The sequence below is a fragment of the Petromyzon marinus genome, chromosome 56 (assembly GCF_048934315.1).
Source record: "Petromyzon marinus isolate PM22_M1 ecotype Great Lakes invasive population chromosome 56, UKy_Petmar_22M1.pri1.0, whole genome shotgun sequence".
NCBI classification, from domain to species: domain Eukaryota; kingdom Metazoa; phylum Chordata; class Hyperoartia; order Petromyzontiformes; family Petromyzontidae; genus Petromyzon; species Petromyzon marinus.
Genome location: NC_133722.1, coordinates 3,341,557 through 3,355,109, shown reverse-complemented (window position 1 = coordinate 3,355,109; position 13,553 = coordinate 3,341,557). Strand labels below are relative to the sequence as shown.

Here is a 13,553-nt window from a genome sequence, read left to right as displayed (position 1 = left end):
GTGTACACACACACAGAGTGTACACACACAGACACACACACAGTGTACACACACGTGTACACAGACACACACAGTGTACACACACACACAGACACACACACACACGTGTACACAGACACACACAGTGTACACACACACACCTGTACACAGACACACACACACGTGTACACACACACAGAGTGTACACACACAGACACACACACAGTGTACACACACACACGTGTACACAGACACACACAGTGTACACACACACACACAGACACACACACACGTGTACACAGACACACACAGTGTACACACACACACCTGTACACAGACACACACACACGTGTACACAGACACACACAGTGTACACACACAGACACACACACAGTGTACACACACACACGTGTACACAGACACACACACACGTGTGCACACAGACACACACACAGTGTACACACATACACGTGTACACAGACACACACACAGTGTGGAGTATTTATAGCGAGAGGCAGCCAACAATGGGAGTCGTTAGGCCGGGAGAAGAAGACGCCGTCCCGATGTCTCTCGAGCTCCCTGGGGGGGCAATTACAGAGTTCGCTCCGTGGTCTCACGATCGTCAGAGCCCCCCCCCAATCTCCATCTCCTCCCCCCCACTCCAAGTGCCCCCCGCCCCCACCTCCAACTCCCCCCCCCCCACCCCCCGTGGCCCCCGGCCCCCCCAAAGGTGTTGCACAACAACAACTATGGGCACGGTGACGTCACGAGGGGGGCGATGTTGCTGAAGGTGAAGGGCGGCATCTGCCGGGGTCACCGCGACCACGTGGCACAGGTTGGCCATCGCTCCCTTCCCTCTGCCAGATGCTGACGCTGCTGCATTATCTGCAGCAGCAACAGCAGCAGCAACAGCAGCAGCAGAAACTGCAGCAACAGCGTTAGCAATGGGAATAGTTGATACGCCCTTCTATTACTCTGAACGGAAATGAGTTTATTTCGTCGATCAACAAAAATTCAATAATAATAATAACACCACCGCACGGCGGTGGTGTGCGACGTTTCGGGCAATGGCCCTGCTTCACAGCGCTTATGAAAAGCCAGAGGGGGAGAGTCAAGTCGCTCTGAAGAAGGGCCACTGCCCGAAACGTCACAGAGTGTATATATTTTTTTATTTGCGGCCACAAATAGCAGCGTTATTATGTCAGTCCGTGGATCTCTGTGTGGATCTATGGATCTCTGTGTGAGTCTATGGATCTCTGTGTGAGTCTATGGAACTGTTTGTGGGTCTATGGATCTCTGTGTGAGTCTATGTGTCTCTTTGTGAGTCTATGGGTCTCTGTGTGAGTCTATGGAACTCGTTGTGGGTCTATGGATCTCTGTGTGAGTCTATGTGTCTCTTTGTGAGTCTATGGATCTCTGTGTGAGTCTATGGAACTCTTTGTGGGTCTATAAATCTCTGTGTGAGTCTATGTGTGTCTTTGTGGGTCTATGGGTCTCTGTGTGAGTCTATGTGTCTCTGTGCGAGTCTATGGGTCTCTGTGTGAGTCTATTGATCCCTTTATATGGATATATGAGTCTCTGTGCGAGTCTATGGGTCTCTGTGTGGGTCTATGGATCTCTGTGTGAGTCTATGGGTCTCTGTGTGGGTCTATGGGTCTCTGTGTGAGTCTATGGAACTCGTTCTGGGTCTGTGCTCAAGAACAGCACTTGCCCCAACAGCCTGCAAAGGCTACGCGGGAGCTCTTTGTCTAATTTCGTGTGTGTGTGTGTGGGGGGAGGGGACCCGCCTTACCTGCGAGTTGAACCTGATCTGGCACAGGCTGCAGGTGATGATCTGTCGCTTGCGTGGGGCTGGAGTCATCCCGAACGTGTGGTTGATGACCGCCTTCTGTACCGGATCCATCTGAGATGGGGGGGCGGGGGGGGGGCATGCGGGGGGGGGGGGCGGGGGGGGGCACGGGGGGGGGTTGAGTTAGGAGGGCTACGTCCAAGAGACGTGCTCGTCAGTAAGAATGTAACTCGGCAGGCACTCCACCCGCCCGCAAATGTACGCTCTGGTTTGATTCCTTTACGCATCCCATCAGCCCGCACGCAAGCGCCCCATTTTCAGCAGCGCTGGCTCAGCACGAGCACAGCTCTGGAGCGGCTTCGACACTGGGTGTCTCATCAGCAGTCAGGCTTCGCTTGAACCCGTGGCTGGTGAGGAGCCCGGATGTTGATCGGTAAGGGCCCTGTTTCTGTGTTAGCTATGGGCTCCATTCACGTACGCACACACACACACACAGACAAAGATTCCGCCGTGTAGCCTTTAACAGACTGTTGGGGCAAGTGCTGTTAGCGAGCACCTAATGAAGACTGGTACAGCACACGAGAGCGTGGGTGGCCAGCACCACGCCCGACCGCCATTGTCTCCCCAGTGGCCATGTTTACACACCGCTCTAAGTACTCATTTGAGGCTGAGTCGACCTAGGGGAGGCTCAGAACCGCTGCAGGTAATCGTCGCCGGTGTCGGCCGTGAGCGGGAATCGAACTGGGGCCGCCGGGTTCGTAGCGCAGCGCGCTAACCGCTGCACCACCGCTCCCCACGCGTGCTCTGTCAGATCACTGCGCGCGCCCATCGACTCCGCGTCTCCGGTGATGTCGCTGGAACAGAAATAACCGAGATCCCAAGCGGCTCCATCTCTCCGCGAGCTCCTCCCCTCCCTCTGTCTCTCGCTCCTCTCCATCGCTCCTCCCCCCCCCCTCGTCTCTCTCCCACGTGCTGCTCCTCATTTCGTCTCCTCTCCATCCCTCTCACTTTGTCACTCACCCCACCTCTTCTCTCCTCTCCATCCCTCTCACTTTGTCACTCACCCCACCTCTTCTCTCCTCTCCATCCCTCTCACTTTGTCACTCACCCCACCTCCTCTCTCCTCTCCATCCCTCTCACTTTGTCACTCACCCCACCTCCTCTCTCCTCTCCATCTCTCTCACTTTGTCACTCACCCCACCTCCTCTCCATCTCTCTCACTTTGTCACTCACCCCACCTCCTCTCTCCTCTCCATCCCTCTCACTTTGTCACTCACCCCACCTCCTCTCTCCTCTCCATCTCTCTCACTTTGTCACTCACCCCACCTCCTCTCCATCTCTCTCACTTTGTCACTCACCCCACCTCCTCTCTCCTCTCCATCTCTCTCACTTTGTCACTCACCCCACCTCCTCTCCATCCCTCTCACTTTGTCACTCACCCCACCTCCTCTCTCCTCTCCATCTCTCTCACTTTGTCACTCACCCCACCTCCTCTCTCCTCTCCATCCCTCTCACTTTGTCACTCACCCCACCTCCTCTCTCCTCTCCATCCCTCTCACTTTGTCACTCACCCCACCTCCTCTCTCCTCTCCATCTCTCTCACTTTGTCACTCACCCCCTGCCCTCTCTCCTCTCCATCTCTCTCACTTTGTCACTCACCCCACCTCCTCTCTCCTCTCCATCTCTCTCACTTTGTCACTCACCCCACCTCCTCTCTCCTCTCCATCCCTCTCACTTTGTCACTCACCCCACCTCCTCTCCATCCCTCTCACTTTGTCACTCACCCCACCTCCTCTCTCCTCTCCATCTCTCTCACTTTGTCACTCACCCCACCTCCTCTCCATCTCTCTCACTTTGTCACTCACCCCACCTCCTCTCTCCTCTCCATCCCTCTCACTTTGTCACTCACCCCACCTCCTCTCTCCTCTCCATCTCTCTCACTTTGTCACTCACCCCACCTCCTCTCCATCTCTCTCACTTTGTCACTCACCCCACCTCCTCTCTCCTCTCCATCTCTCTCACTTTGTCACTCACCCCACCTCCTCTCCATCTCTCTCACTTTGTCACTCACCCCACCTCCTCTCTCCTCTCCATCCCTCTCACTTTGTCACTCACCCCACCTCCTCTCTCCTCTCCATCTCTCTCACTTTGTCACTCACCCCACCTCCTCTCCATCTCTCTCACTTTGTCACTCACCCCACCTCCTCTCTCCTCTCCATCTCTCTCACTTTGTCACTCACCCCACCTCCTCTCCATCCCTCTCACTTTGTCACTCACCCCACCTCCTCTCTCCTCTCCATCTCTCTCACTTTGTCACTCACCCCACCTCCTCTCTCCTCTCCATCCCTCTCACTTTGTCACTCACCCCACCTCCTCTCTCCTCTCCATCCCTCTCACTTTGTCACTCACCCCACCTCCTCTCTCCTCTCCATCTCTCTCACTTTGTCACTCACCCCCTGCCCTCTCTCCTCTCCATCTCTCTCACTTTGTCACTCACCCCACCTCCTCTCTCCTCTCCATCTCTCTCACTTTGTCACTCACCCCACCTCCTCTCTCCTCTCCATCCCTCTCACTTTGTCACTCACCCCACCTCCTCTCTCCTCTCCATCCCTCTCACTTTGTCACTCACCCCACCTCCTCTCTCCTCTCCATCTCTCTCACTTTGTCACTCACCCCCTGCCCTCTCTCCTCTCCATCTCTCTCACTTTGTCACTCACCCCACCTCCTCTCTCCTCTCCATCTCTCTCACTTTGTCACTCACCCCACCTCCTCTCTCCTCTCCATCTCTCTCACTTTGTCACTCACCCCACCTCCTCTCTCCTCTCCATCCCTCTCACTTTGTCACTCACCCCACCTCCTCTCTCCTCTCCATCCCTCTCACTTTGTCACTCACCCCACCTCTTCTCTCCTCTCCATCCCTCTCACTTTGTCACTCACCCCACCTCCTCTCTCCTCTCCATCTCTCTCACTTTGTCACTCACCCCCTGCCCTCTCTCCTCTCCATCTCTCTCACGTTGTCACTCACCCCACCTCCTCTCTCCTCTCCATCTCTCTCACTTTGTCACTCACCCCACCTCCTCTCTCCTCTCCATCTCTCGCTTTGTCACTCACCCCACCTCCTCTATAATCTCCATCCCTCTCACTTTGTCACTCACCCCACCTCCTCTCCATCTCTCTCACTTTGTCACTCACCCCACCTCCTCTCTCCTCTTCATCTCTCTCACTTTGTCACTCACCCCACCTCCACTCGCCTCTCCATCTCTCTCACTTTGTCACTCACCCCACCTCCTCTCTCCTCTCCATCTCTCACTTTGTCACTCACCCCACCTCCTCTCTCCTCTCCATCTCACTCACTTTGTCACTCACCCCACCTCCTCTCTCCTCTCCATCTCTCTCACTTTGTCACTCACCCCACCTCCTCTCTTCTCTTCATCTCTCTCACTTTGTCACTCACCCCACCTCCTCCTCTCTCCTCTTCATCTCTCTCACTATGTCACTCACCCCACCTCCTCTCTCCTCACCATCTCTCTCACTTTGTCACTCACCCCATCTCCTCTCTCCTCTTCATCTCTCTCACTTTGTCACTCACCCCACCTCCTCTCTCCTCACCATCTCTCTCACTTTGTCACTCACCCCACCTCCTCTCTCCTCTTCATCTGTCTCACTTTGTCACTCACCCCACCTCCTCTCTCCTCTCCATCTCTCTCACTTTGTCACTAACCCCATCTCCTCTCTCCTCTCCATCTCTCTCACTTTGTCACTCACCCCACCTCCTCTCTCCTCTCCATCTCTCTCACTTTGTCACTCACCCCACCTCCTCTCTCCTCTCCATCTCTCTCACTTTGTCGCTCACCCCACCTCCTCTCTCCTCTCCATCTCTCTCAATTTGTCACTCACCCCACCTCCTCTCCATCTCTCTCACTTTGTCACTCACCCCACCTCCTCTCTGCTCTCCATCTCTCTCACTTTGTCACTCACCCCACCTCTCTTCTCTTCATCTCTCTCACTTTGTCACTCACCCCACCTCCTCTCTCCTCACCATCCCTCTCACTTTGTCACTCACCCCCCCTCCTCTCTCCTCTCCATCCCTCTCACTTTGTCACTCACCCCACCTCCTCTCTCCTCTCCATCTCTCTCACTTTGTCACTCACCCCACCTCCTCTCTCCTCTCCATCTCTCTCACTTTGTCACTCACCCCACCTCCTCTCCATCTCTCTCACTTTGTCACTCACCCCACCTCCTCTCTGCTCTCCATCTCTCTCACTTTGTCACTCACCCCACCTCCTCACTCCTCTCCATCTCTCTCACTTTGTCGCTCACCCCACCTCCTCTCTCCTCACCATCCCTCTCACTTTGTCACTCACCCCACCTCTCTTCTCTTCATCTCTCTCACTTTGTCACTCACCCCACCTCCTCTCTCCTCACCATCCCTCTCACTTTGTCACTCACCCCACCTCCTCTCCATCTCTCTCACTTTGTCACCCCACCTCCTCTCTCCTCTCCATCCCTCTCACTTTGTCACTCACCCCCCCTCCTCTCTCCTCTCCATCTCTCTCACTTTGTCACTCACCCCACCTCCTCTCTCCTCTCCATCTCTCTCACTTTGTCACTCACCCCCCTCCTCTCTCCTCTCCATCCCTCTCACCTTGTCACTCACCCCACCTCCTCTCTCCTCTCCATCTCTCTCACTTTGTCACTCACCCCCCCCCTCCTCTCTCCTCTCCATCTCTCTCACTTTGTCACTCACCCCCCCCTCCTCTCTCCTCTCCATCTCTCTCACTTTGTCACTTACCCCCACCTCTCCATCTCTCTCACTTTGTCACTCACCCCACCTCCTCTCCATCTCTCTCACTTTGTCACTCACCCCACCTCCTCTCTCCTCACCATCCCTCTCACTTTGTCACTCACCCCACCTCCTCTCTCCTCTCCATCTCTCTCACTGTGTCACTCCCCCCCCCCCCCTCCTCTCTCCTCTCCATCTCTCTCACTTTGTCACTCACCCCACCTCCTCTCCATCTCTCTCACTTTGTCACTCACCCCACCTCCTCACTCCTCTCCATCTCTCTCACTTTGTCGCTCACCCCACCTCCTCTCTCCTCACCATCCCTCTCACTTTGTCACTCACCCCACCTCTCTTCTCTTCATCTCTCTCACTTTGTCACTCACCCCACCTCCTCTCTCCTCACCATCCCTCTCACTTTGTCACTCACCCCACCTCCTCTCCATCTCTCTCACTTTGTCACCCCACCTCCTCTCTCCTCACCATCCCTCTCACTTTGTCACTCACCCCCCCTCCTCTCTCCTCTCCATCCCTCTCACCTTGTCACTCACCCCACCTCCTCTCTCCTCTCCATCTCTCTCACTTTGTCACTCACCCCACCTCCTCTCTCCTCTCCATCTCTCTCACTTTGTCACTCACCCCACCTCCTCTCTCCTCTCCATCTCTCTCACTTTGTCACTCACCCCACCTCTCTCCTCACCATCTCTCTCACTTTGTCACTCACCCCACCTCCTCCCTCCTCTCCATCCCTCTCACTTTGTCACTCACCCCACCTCCTCTTTCCTCTCCATCTCTCTCACTTTGTCACTCACCCCACCTCCTCTCTCCTCTCCATCTCTCTCACTTTGTCACTCACCCCCCCCCCCCCCTCCTCTCTCCTCTCCATCTCTCTCACTTTGTCACTCACCCCCCCTCCTCTCTCCTCTCCATCTCTCTCACTTTGTCACTTACCCCCACCTCTCCATCTCTCTCACTTTGTCACTCACCCCACCTCCTCTCCATCTCTCTCACTTTGTCACTCACCCCACCTCCTCTCTCCTCTCCATCTCTCTCACTGTGTCACTCCCCCCCCCTCCTCTCTCCTCTCCATCTCTCTCCATCTCTCCTGTCTCCCCCCACACCACCACCCTCCTACCCCCCATCGCTCTCTCTCTCCCCTAGTTCGCTCTTTCTCTCCTCTATCTCCCTCTCTCCCAGCGATCTCCTTTCCCATCTTCCTCTCTCTCCCCCTTCTCTCTCCCATCTCCCTTTACACCTTCCCTCCCTGCCCCCCTCCTGATCTCTCTCTCTCTCTCCATCTCCTCCCGCTCGCCCCGTGGTTGACTCCTCACGCCTCTGTGCGGAGGGCTCAGGGAGGCCTTCATCCACCAGTGGATAGACCACGGCTCACGGCGACGATGATGATGGTGGTGATGGCTCATCCCTATGGGGGGGTGGATAAAATGAGTACCACGTTGTAGAGATTGTTGTTGCTTAGGGTCGACTCAAGTCGTAAATGAGTACCCCGGTGCGGTTTGTAGTAAACATCGCCACTGGGGAGACAAAGGCGGCCGGGCGTTGGTGCTGACCTGGTGTGCCACAGTGCCGGCCTTCATCGGTGCAGCTACTTGCCACCAAACAGCAACTCACCCCGACAGTCTGTTACAGGCTACACGGGGGATCTTTGTCCGTGTTAGTGTGTCGGTGTATCTTTAACAGCACTTGCCCTAACAGTCTGTGAAGGCTATATGGGGGCAATCTTTATCTTTGTATTTTATATCACCCCCAACACTTGCCCTTACAGTCGGTTAAGGCTATATGGGGGTAATCTTTATCTTTGTATTTTATATCACCCCCAACACTTGCCCTAACAGTTTGTGAAGGCTATATGGGGGCAATCTTTATCTTTGTATTTTATATCACCACCAACACTTGCCCTGACAGTCTGTGAAGGCTATATGGGGGCAATCTTTATCTTTGTATTTTATATCGCCCCCAACACTTGCCCTGACAGTCTGTGAAGGCTATATGGGGGCAATCTTTATCTTTGTATTTTATATCACCCCCAACACTTGCCCTAACAGTTTGTGAAGGCTATATGGGGTCAATCTTTATCTTTGTATTTTATATCACCCCCAACACTTGCCCTAACAGTCTGTGAAGGCTATATGGGGTCAATCTTTATCTTTGTATTTTATATCATCCCCAACACTTGCCCTAACAGTCTGTGAAGGCTATAGGGGGACAATCTTTATCTTTGTATTTTATATCACCCCCAACACTTGCCCTAACAGTCTGTGAAGGCTATATGGGGTCAATCTTTATCTTTGTATTTTATATCACCCCCAACACTTGCCCTAACAGTCTGTGAAGGCTATATGGGGTCAAGCTTTATCTTTGTATTTTATATCACCCCCAACACTTGCCCTAACAGTCTGTGAAGGCTATATGGGGTCAAGCTTTATCTTTGTATTTTATATCACCCCCAACACTTGCCCTAACAGTCTGTGAAGGCTATAGGGGGACAATCTTTATCTTTGTATTTTATATCATCCGCAACACTTGCCCTGACAGTCTGTGAAGGCTATATGGGGGACAATCTTTATCTTTGTATTTTATATCACCACCAACACTTGCCCTGACAGTCTGTGAAGGCTATAGGGGGACAATCTTTATCTTTGTATTTTATATCATCCGCAACACTTGCCCTAACAGTCTGTGAAGGCTATAGGGGGAACAATCTTTATCTTTGTATTTTATATCACCCCCAACACTTGCCCTGACAGTCTGTGAAGGCTATATGGGGGACAATCTTTATCTTTGTATTTTATATCACCCCCAACACTTGCCCTGACAGTCTGTGAAGGCTATATGGGGGACAATCTTTATCTTTGTATTTTATATCACCCCCAACACTTGCCCTAACAGTCTGTGAAGGCTATATGGGGGCAATCTTTATCTTTGTATTTTATATCACCCGCAACACTTGCCCTGACAGTCTGTGAAGGCTATAGGGGGACAATCTTTATCTTTGTATTTTATATCGCCCCCAACACTTGCCCTAACAGTCTGTGAAGGCTATAGGGGGACAATCTTTATCTTTGTATTTTATATCACCCCCAACACTTGCCCTAACAGTCTGTGAAGGCTATAGGGGGACAATATTTATCTTTGTATTTTATATCATCCGCAACACTTGCCCTGACAGTCTGTGAAGGCTGCACGGGGGAACGTTGTCTTGCGGTGAGGAGGTCGCTCACATTTGGGAAGTTGTGGAACAGGCTGAGTCTCGTCGGCGCGCCCTCCCCTGGGAAGGGGAGGAAGCTCTTGAGCCCTGCGGGGTGCTGCAGGGGCATCGGGGGGCGGGCGTGGAGGGTCTGGGGGGCCACCGTTCCCTGGCACCCGCCTCCTGCATCGTGGGGAGGGGGGGGGCACAGAAACGGGGCAGTTCATACGGTGCAGGGTGACTACAGCAAGAATGGTTCTGGGTTCAATGCCCCATAGACTCACACAGAGACCCATAGACTCGCACAGAGACACAGACTCACACAGAGACCCATAGACTCGCACAGAGACCCATAGACTAGCACAGAGACACATAGACTCGCACAGAGACCCATAGACTCGCACAGTGACCCATAGACTCACACAGAGACCCATAGACTCGCACAGAGACCCATAGCCTCACACAGAAACCCATAGACTCGCACAGAGACCCATAGACTCACACAGAGACTCGTAAACTCACACAGAGACCCATAGACTCACACAGAGACCCATAGACTCAGACAAAGATCTATAGACTCACACAGAGACCCATAGACTCGCACAGAGACTCTTAAACTCACACAGAGACCCATAGACTCACACAGTGACCCATAGACTCGCACAGAGACTCGTAAACTCACAGAGACCTTATAGACTCACACAGAGACCCATAGACTCAGACAAAGATCCATAGACTCACACAGAGACCCATAGACTCACACAGAGACCCATAGACTCGCACAGAGACCCATAGACTCTCATAGAGACCAATATACCCACAAAGAGACCATAGACTCACACAGATACCCACAGACTCACACAGAGACCCATAGACTCACACAGAGACCAGACCCATAGACCCATAAAGGGTTCCATAGATGCACACAGAGACCCATAGACTCACACAGAGGCCCATAGACTCGCACAGAGACCCATAGACTCACACAGAGATCCATAGACTCACACCGAGATCCATAGACTCCCACTGACATCCATAGACTCACACTGAGATCCATAGACTCACACACAAATCCATAAACTCACACAGAGACCCATAGACTCACACAGAGGCCCATAGACTCGCACAGAGACCCAAAGACTCACACAGAGACCAGACCCATAGACCCATAAAGGGTTCCATAGACTCACACAGAGACCCATAGACTCACACAGATATCCATAGACTCGCACAGAGACACATAGATTCACACAGATCCATCGACCCACAAATATATCCATAGACTCACACAGAGACCCATTAACTCGTACAGAGATCCATAGTCTCGCAAAGAGACCCATATATCCATATAAAGCGATCAATAGACTCACACAGAGACCCATAGACTCCCGCATAGAGATCCTTAGACTCGCACAGAGACCCATAGACTCTCGCACAGAGACCGAGTTATGAGTAAACGGGTTCTCAAGTGTAGCGAATTGATGGCCTCGGATCGATCACCAATTACAGCACGCGACAGACCACCCACAGTTTAACACGTCGGCTTTCGCGACCAATATTATTCATAATAAAGGGGTTTTTTTCGGGTTAGATCGCGTTATTTATAAATGTGTCGTAACCCTCCACCGCCCGACACGGCCAAACAGTAAAAAAAATGTGTCACGTTTACAAAAGATAAAATAGTCAGTCCGTTAAATTTCGATTTAAAGCTTTGGTGACTGCAAGGATTCATCTTCTTTGGTTCTTTCGGTAAAGTCACGTAGAATGCGAATAAAATAATAAATTGATAAAATAAAATAACACAATAATATTCTCACGACAGCGCTGTCCTCCAGACAGTCTCGTCCCCTTCACCTGATGAAGGCCGCTTGTCTTGTGGCCGAAACGTCGTGAGAATATTATTGTGTTATTTTATTCTATCAATTTATTAGTCAGTCCGTGTCTGTGTCTAGTCGGGCTTTGTGCCAGCGATGAGAATGAACAACATCGGGGTCTGATCGCCGTGCGGGGAGCCGATGCTCCCGTGGGGCAGGGCAGCGGTGTGAGTGGCGATGCCCTCGACTCTGCGTGGACGGGAGCGCCACTCAACGAAGAAGGGAACTCGGAGGTAGCTCTGTTGTGTCCGCTTCCGTGGGCCGTTCAAGGCGATTCGTCATCTCGAGTGCAATTCTTTACAACGGCGAGCCTCCGTTTGTTTTATTGGTGAGTGTCAAAGTGGGAAAACGAATCAGAGATGTTGCGAAATGTCCCGTGGCTGACATATAACGAGGACCTTGCGAGTGTAAAATATCTGAAAAGCTTCACCGGAGTCAATTACTCGGCCCCCTGACTCACTCACGCAAGCGGATCGAGACAATCCCCTCGCTCCTAAGTTCACTGCTCAAGCCAAAGCCCCCAGAGCATTGCAGGGGGCAGAGTGCCCCCAGGGCATTGCGGGGGGGAGGGGGGGGCAGAGAGCCCCCAGGGCACAGAGCCCCAGGGCAGAGTGCCCCCAGGGCATTGCGGGGGGGAGGGGGGGTAGAGAGCCCCCAGGGCACAGAGCCCCCAGGGCTTTGCGGGGGGGGGGGGGCAGAGAGCCCCCAGGGCACAGAGCCCCCAGGGCAGAGTGCCCCCAGGGCACACTTGCCCGCTAGCACGAGCAGGAGGGGGAAAGCGACGGACCGCGTCGCGACCGCGGAGGGGTTCACAATTAGCGGCTGCGTGAAGCGGCTCACCACCTGGAGCTCTGAGCGCACAGATGCTGCCGCGGGATGGGGGGGCGGGGCGTGGGGGTAGCGGGGAGGGGGGTAACGGGGTGGGGGGATAGAGGGGTGGGGGGATAGAGTGGAGGGGGGATAGAGGGGAGGGGGGATAGAGGGGAGGGGGGATAGAGGGGAGGGGGGATAGAGGGGAGGGGTGGCGGGGAGCGAGGATAGAGGGGAGGGGTAGGAATAGGCTCGCGAGTGAGTAGGGGAGAAGGGGGAGAGGGGTGGAGAGGGGTGGAGAGGGGCCAGGGGGAGGGGTGAGGAGGGGTGTGGAGGTGGGAAGGGGAAAGATGAATGGGGGAGGGGGGACGAGAGGGCGATAGGGGAGGGGGCGGGGTAGAGGGGAGGGAGACGGGGGGGGGTCAGTGAGTGTGGATGGGTAGTACAGTAATGAGAGATTATAATCCATGGAGGGTGGGGGTGCTGAAGAGAAGGGAGGGGTGGGAGAAGGGGGAGGAGGGGGGGCCCTGAGTGACGCGTTCCGCCCCGCGTGGTGAAGTGGGAGCTGAGGGAGCTCGATCCTGGGGGCATGCCGCGTTGCTCAGGAGACGTTTTACAATCCCACTTATCGTCGACCAACGGTTCATGAACCGGGCGCAATCATGAACCTTCCTTCCCACGTTAATATCTCGACAGATAAAAGTGTATATTTGTATTCATTCGACACATCCCATCAGCGGTCGAGCATTCCGCGAGCGAGCGACGGCCCTGATTGGGAGCGAGCAAAGCGTTCGATGACCGGCTTCGGCGTTCGAGTGCCTCATCTGCAGCACGGCCACCGTTGGCCCGGCAGCAGATGCGTTGACCTTCGCACTGCTGAAGCTCGCTGGATGTGTCGTGCCTCGCGGAGAGAGACAGAGCGGGGGATCGTAATGACCGTGCCGGCAACACGAATCCAACCGGTACCCTCGTGGTCACAGGTTTTCGTCCTGGGTGGCGGCCCCCCCCAACCCGCCCCCACCCCCCTTCTACGTCTGGGGTTCACCAAAACAAAGATCCCCCGTGTAGCCTTCACGGACTGTAGGGGCAAGTGCTGTTAGCGGGTAGCACCTATGA

General features: G+C 54.0%; 1 protein-coding gene across 2 annotated transcripts in view; it reads right to left on the bottom strand.

Annotated features, from left to right (window-relative positions):
- Positions 1-13,553, bottom strand: part of LOC116954691 (zinc finger protein 385D-like) — a 180,799-nt gene that overhangs the window by 26,074 nt on the left and 141,172 nt on the right. For both annotated transcript variants that reach the window (XM_032975389.2, XM_076052464.1), the window contains 2 exons: positions 9,788-9,936; positions 1,772-1,882 (listed from right to left, as the gene is read on the bottom strand). In XM_032975389.2, the coding sequence (XP_032831280.2) occupies positions 1,772-1,882; positions 9,788-9,936 (260 nt within the window). The remainder of the gene's footprint in view (positions 1-1,771; positions 1,883-9,787; positions 9,937-13,553) is intronic.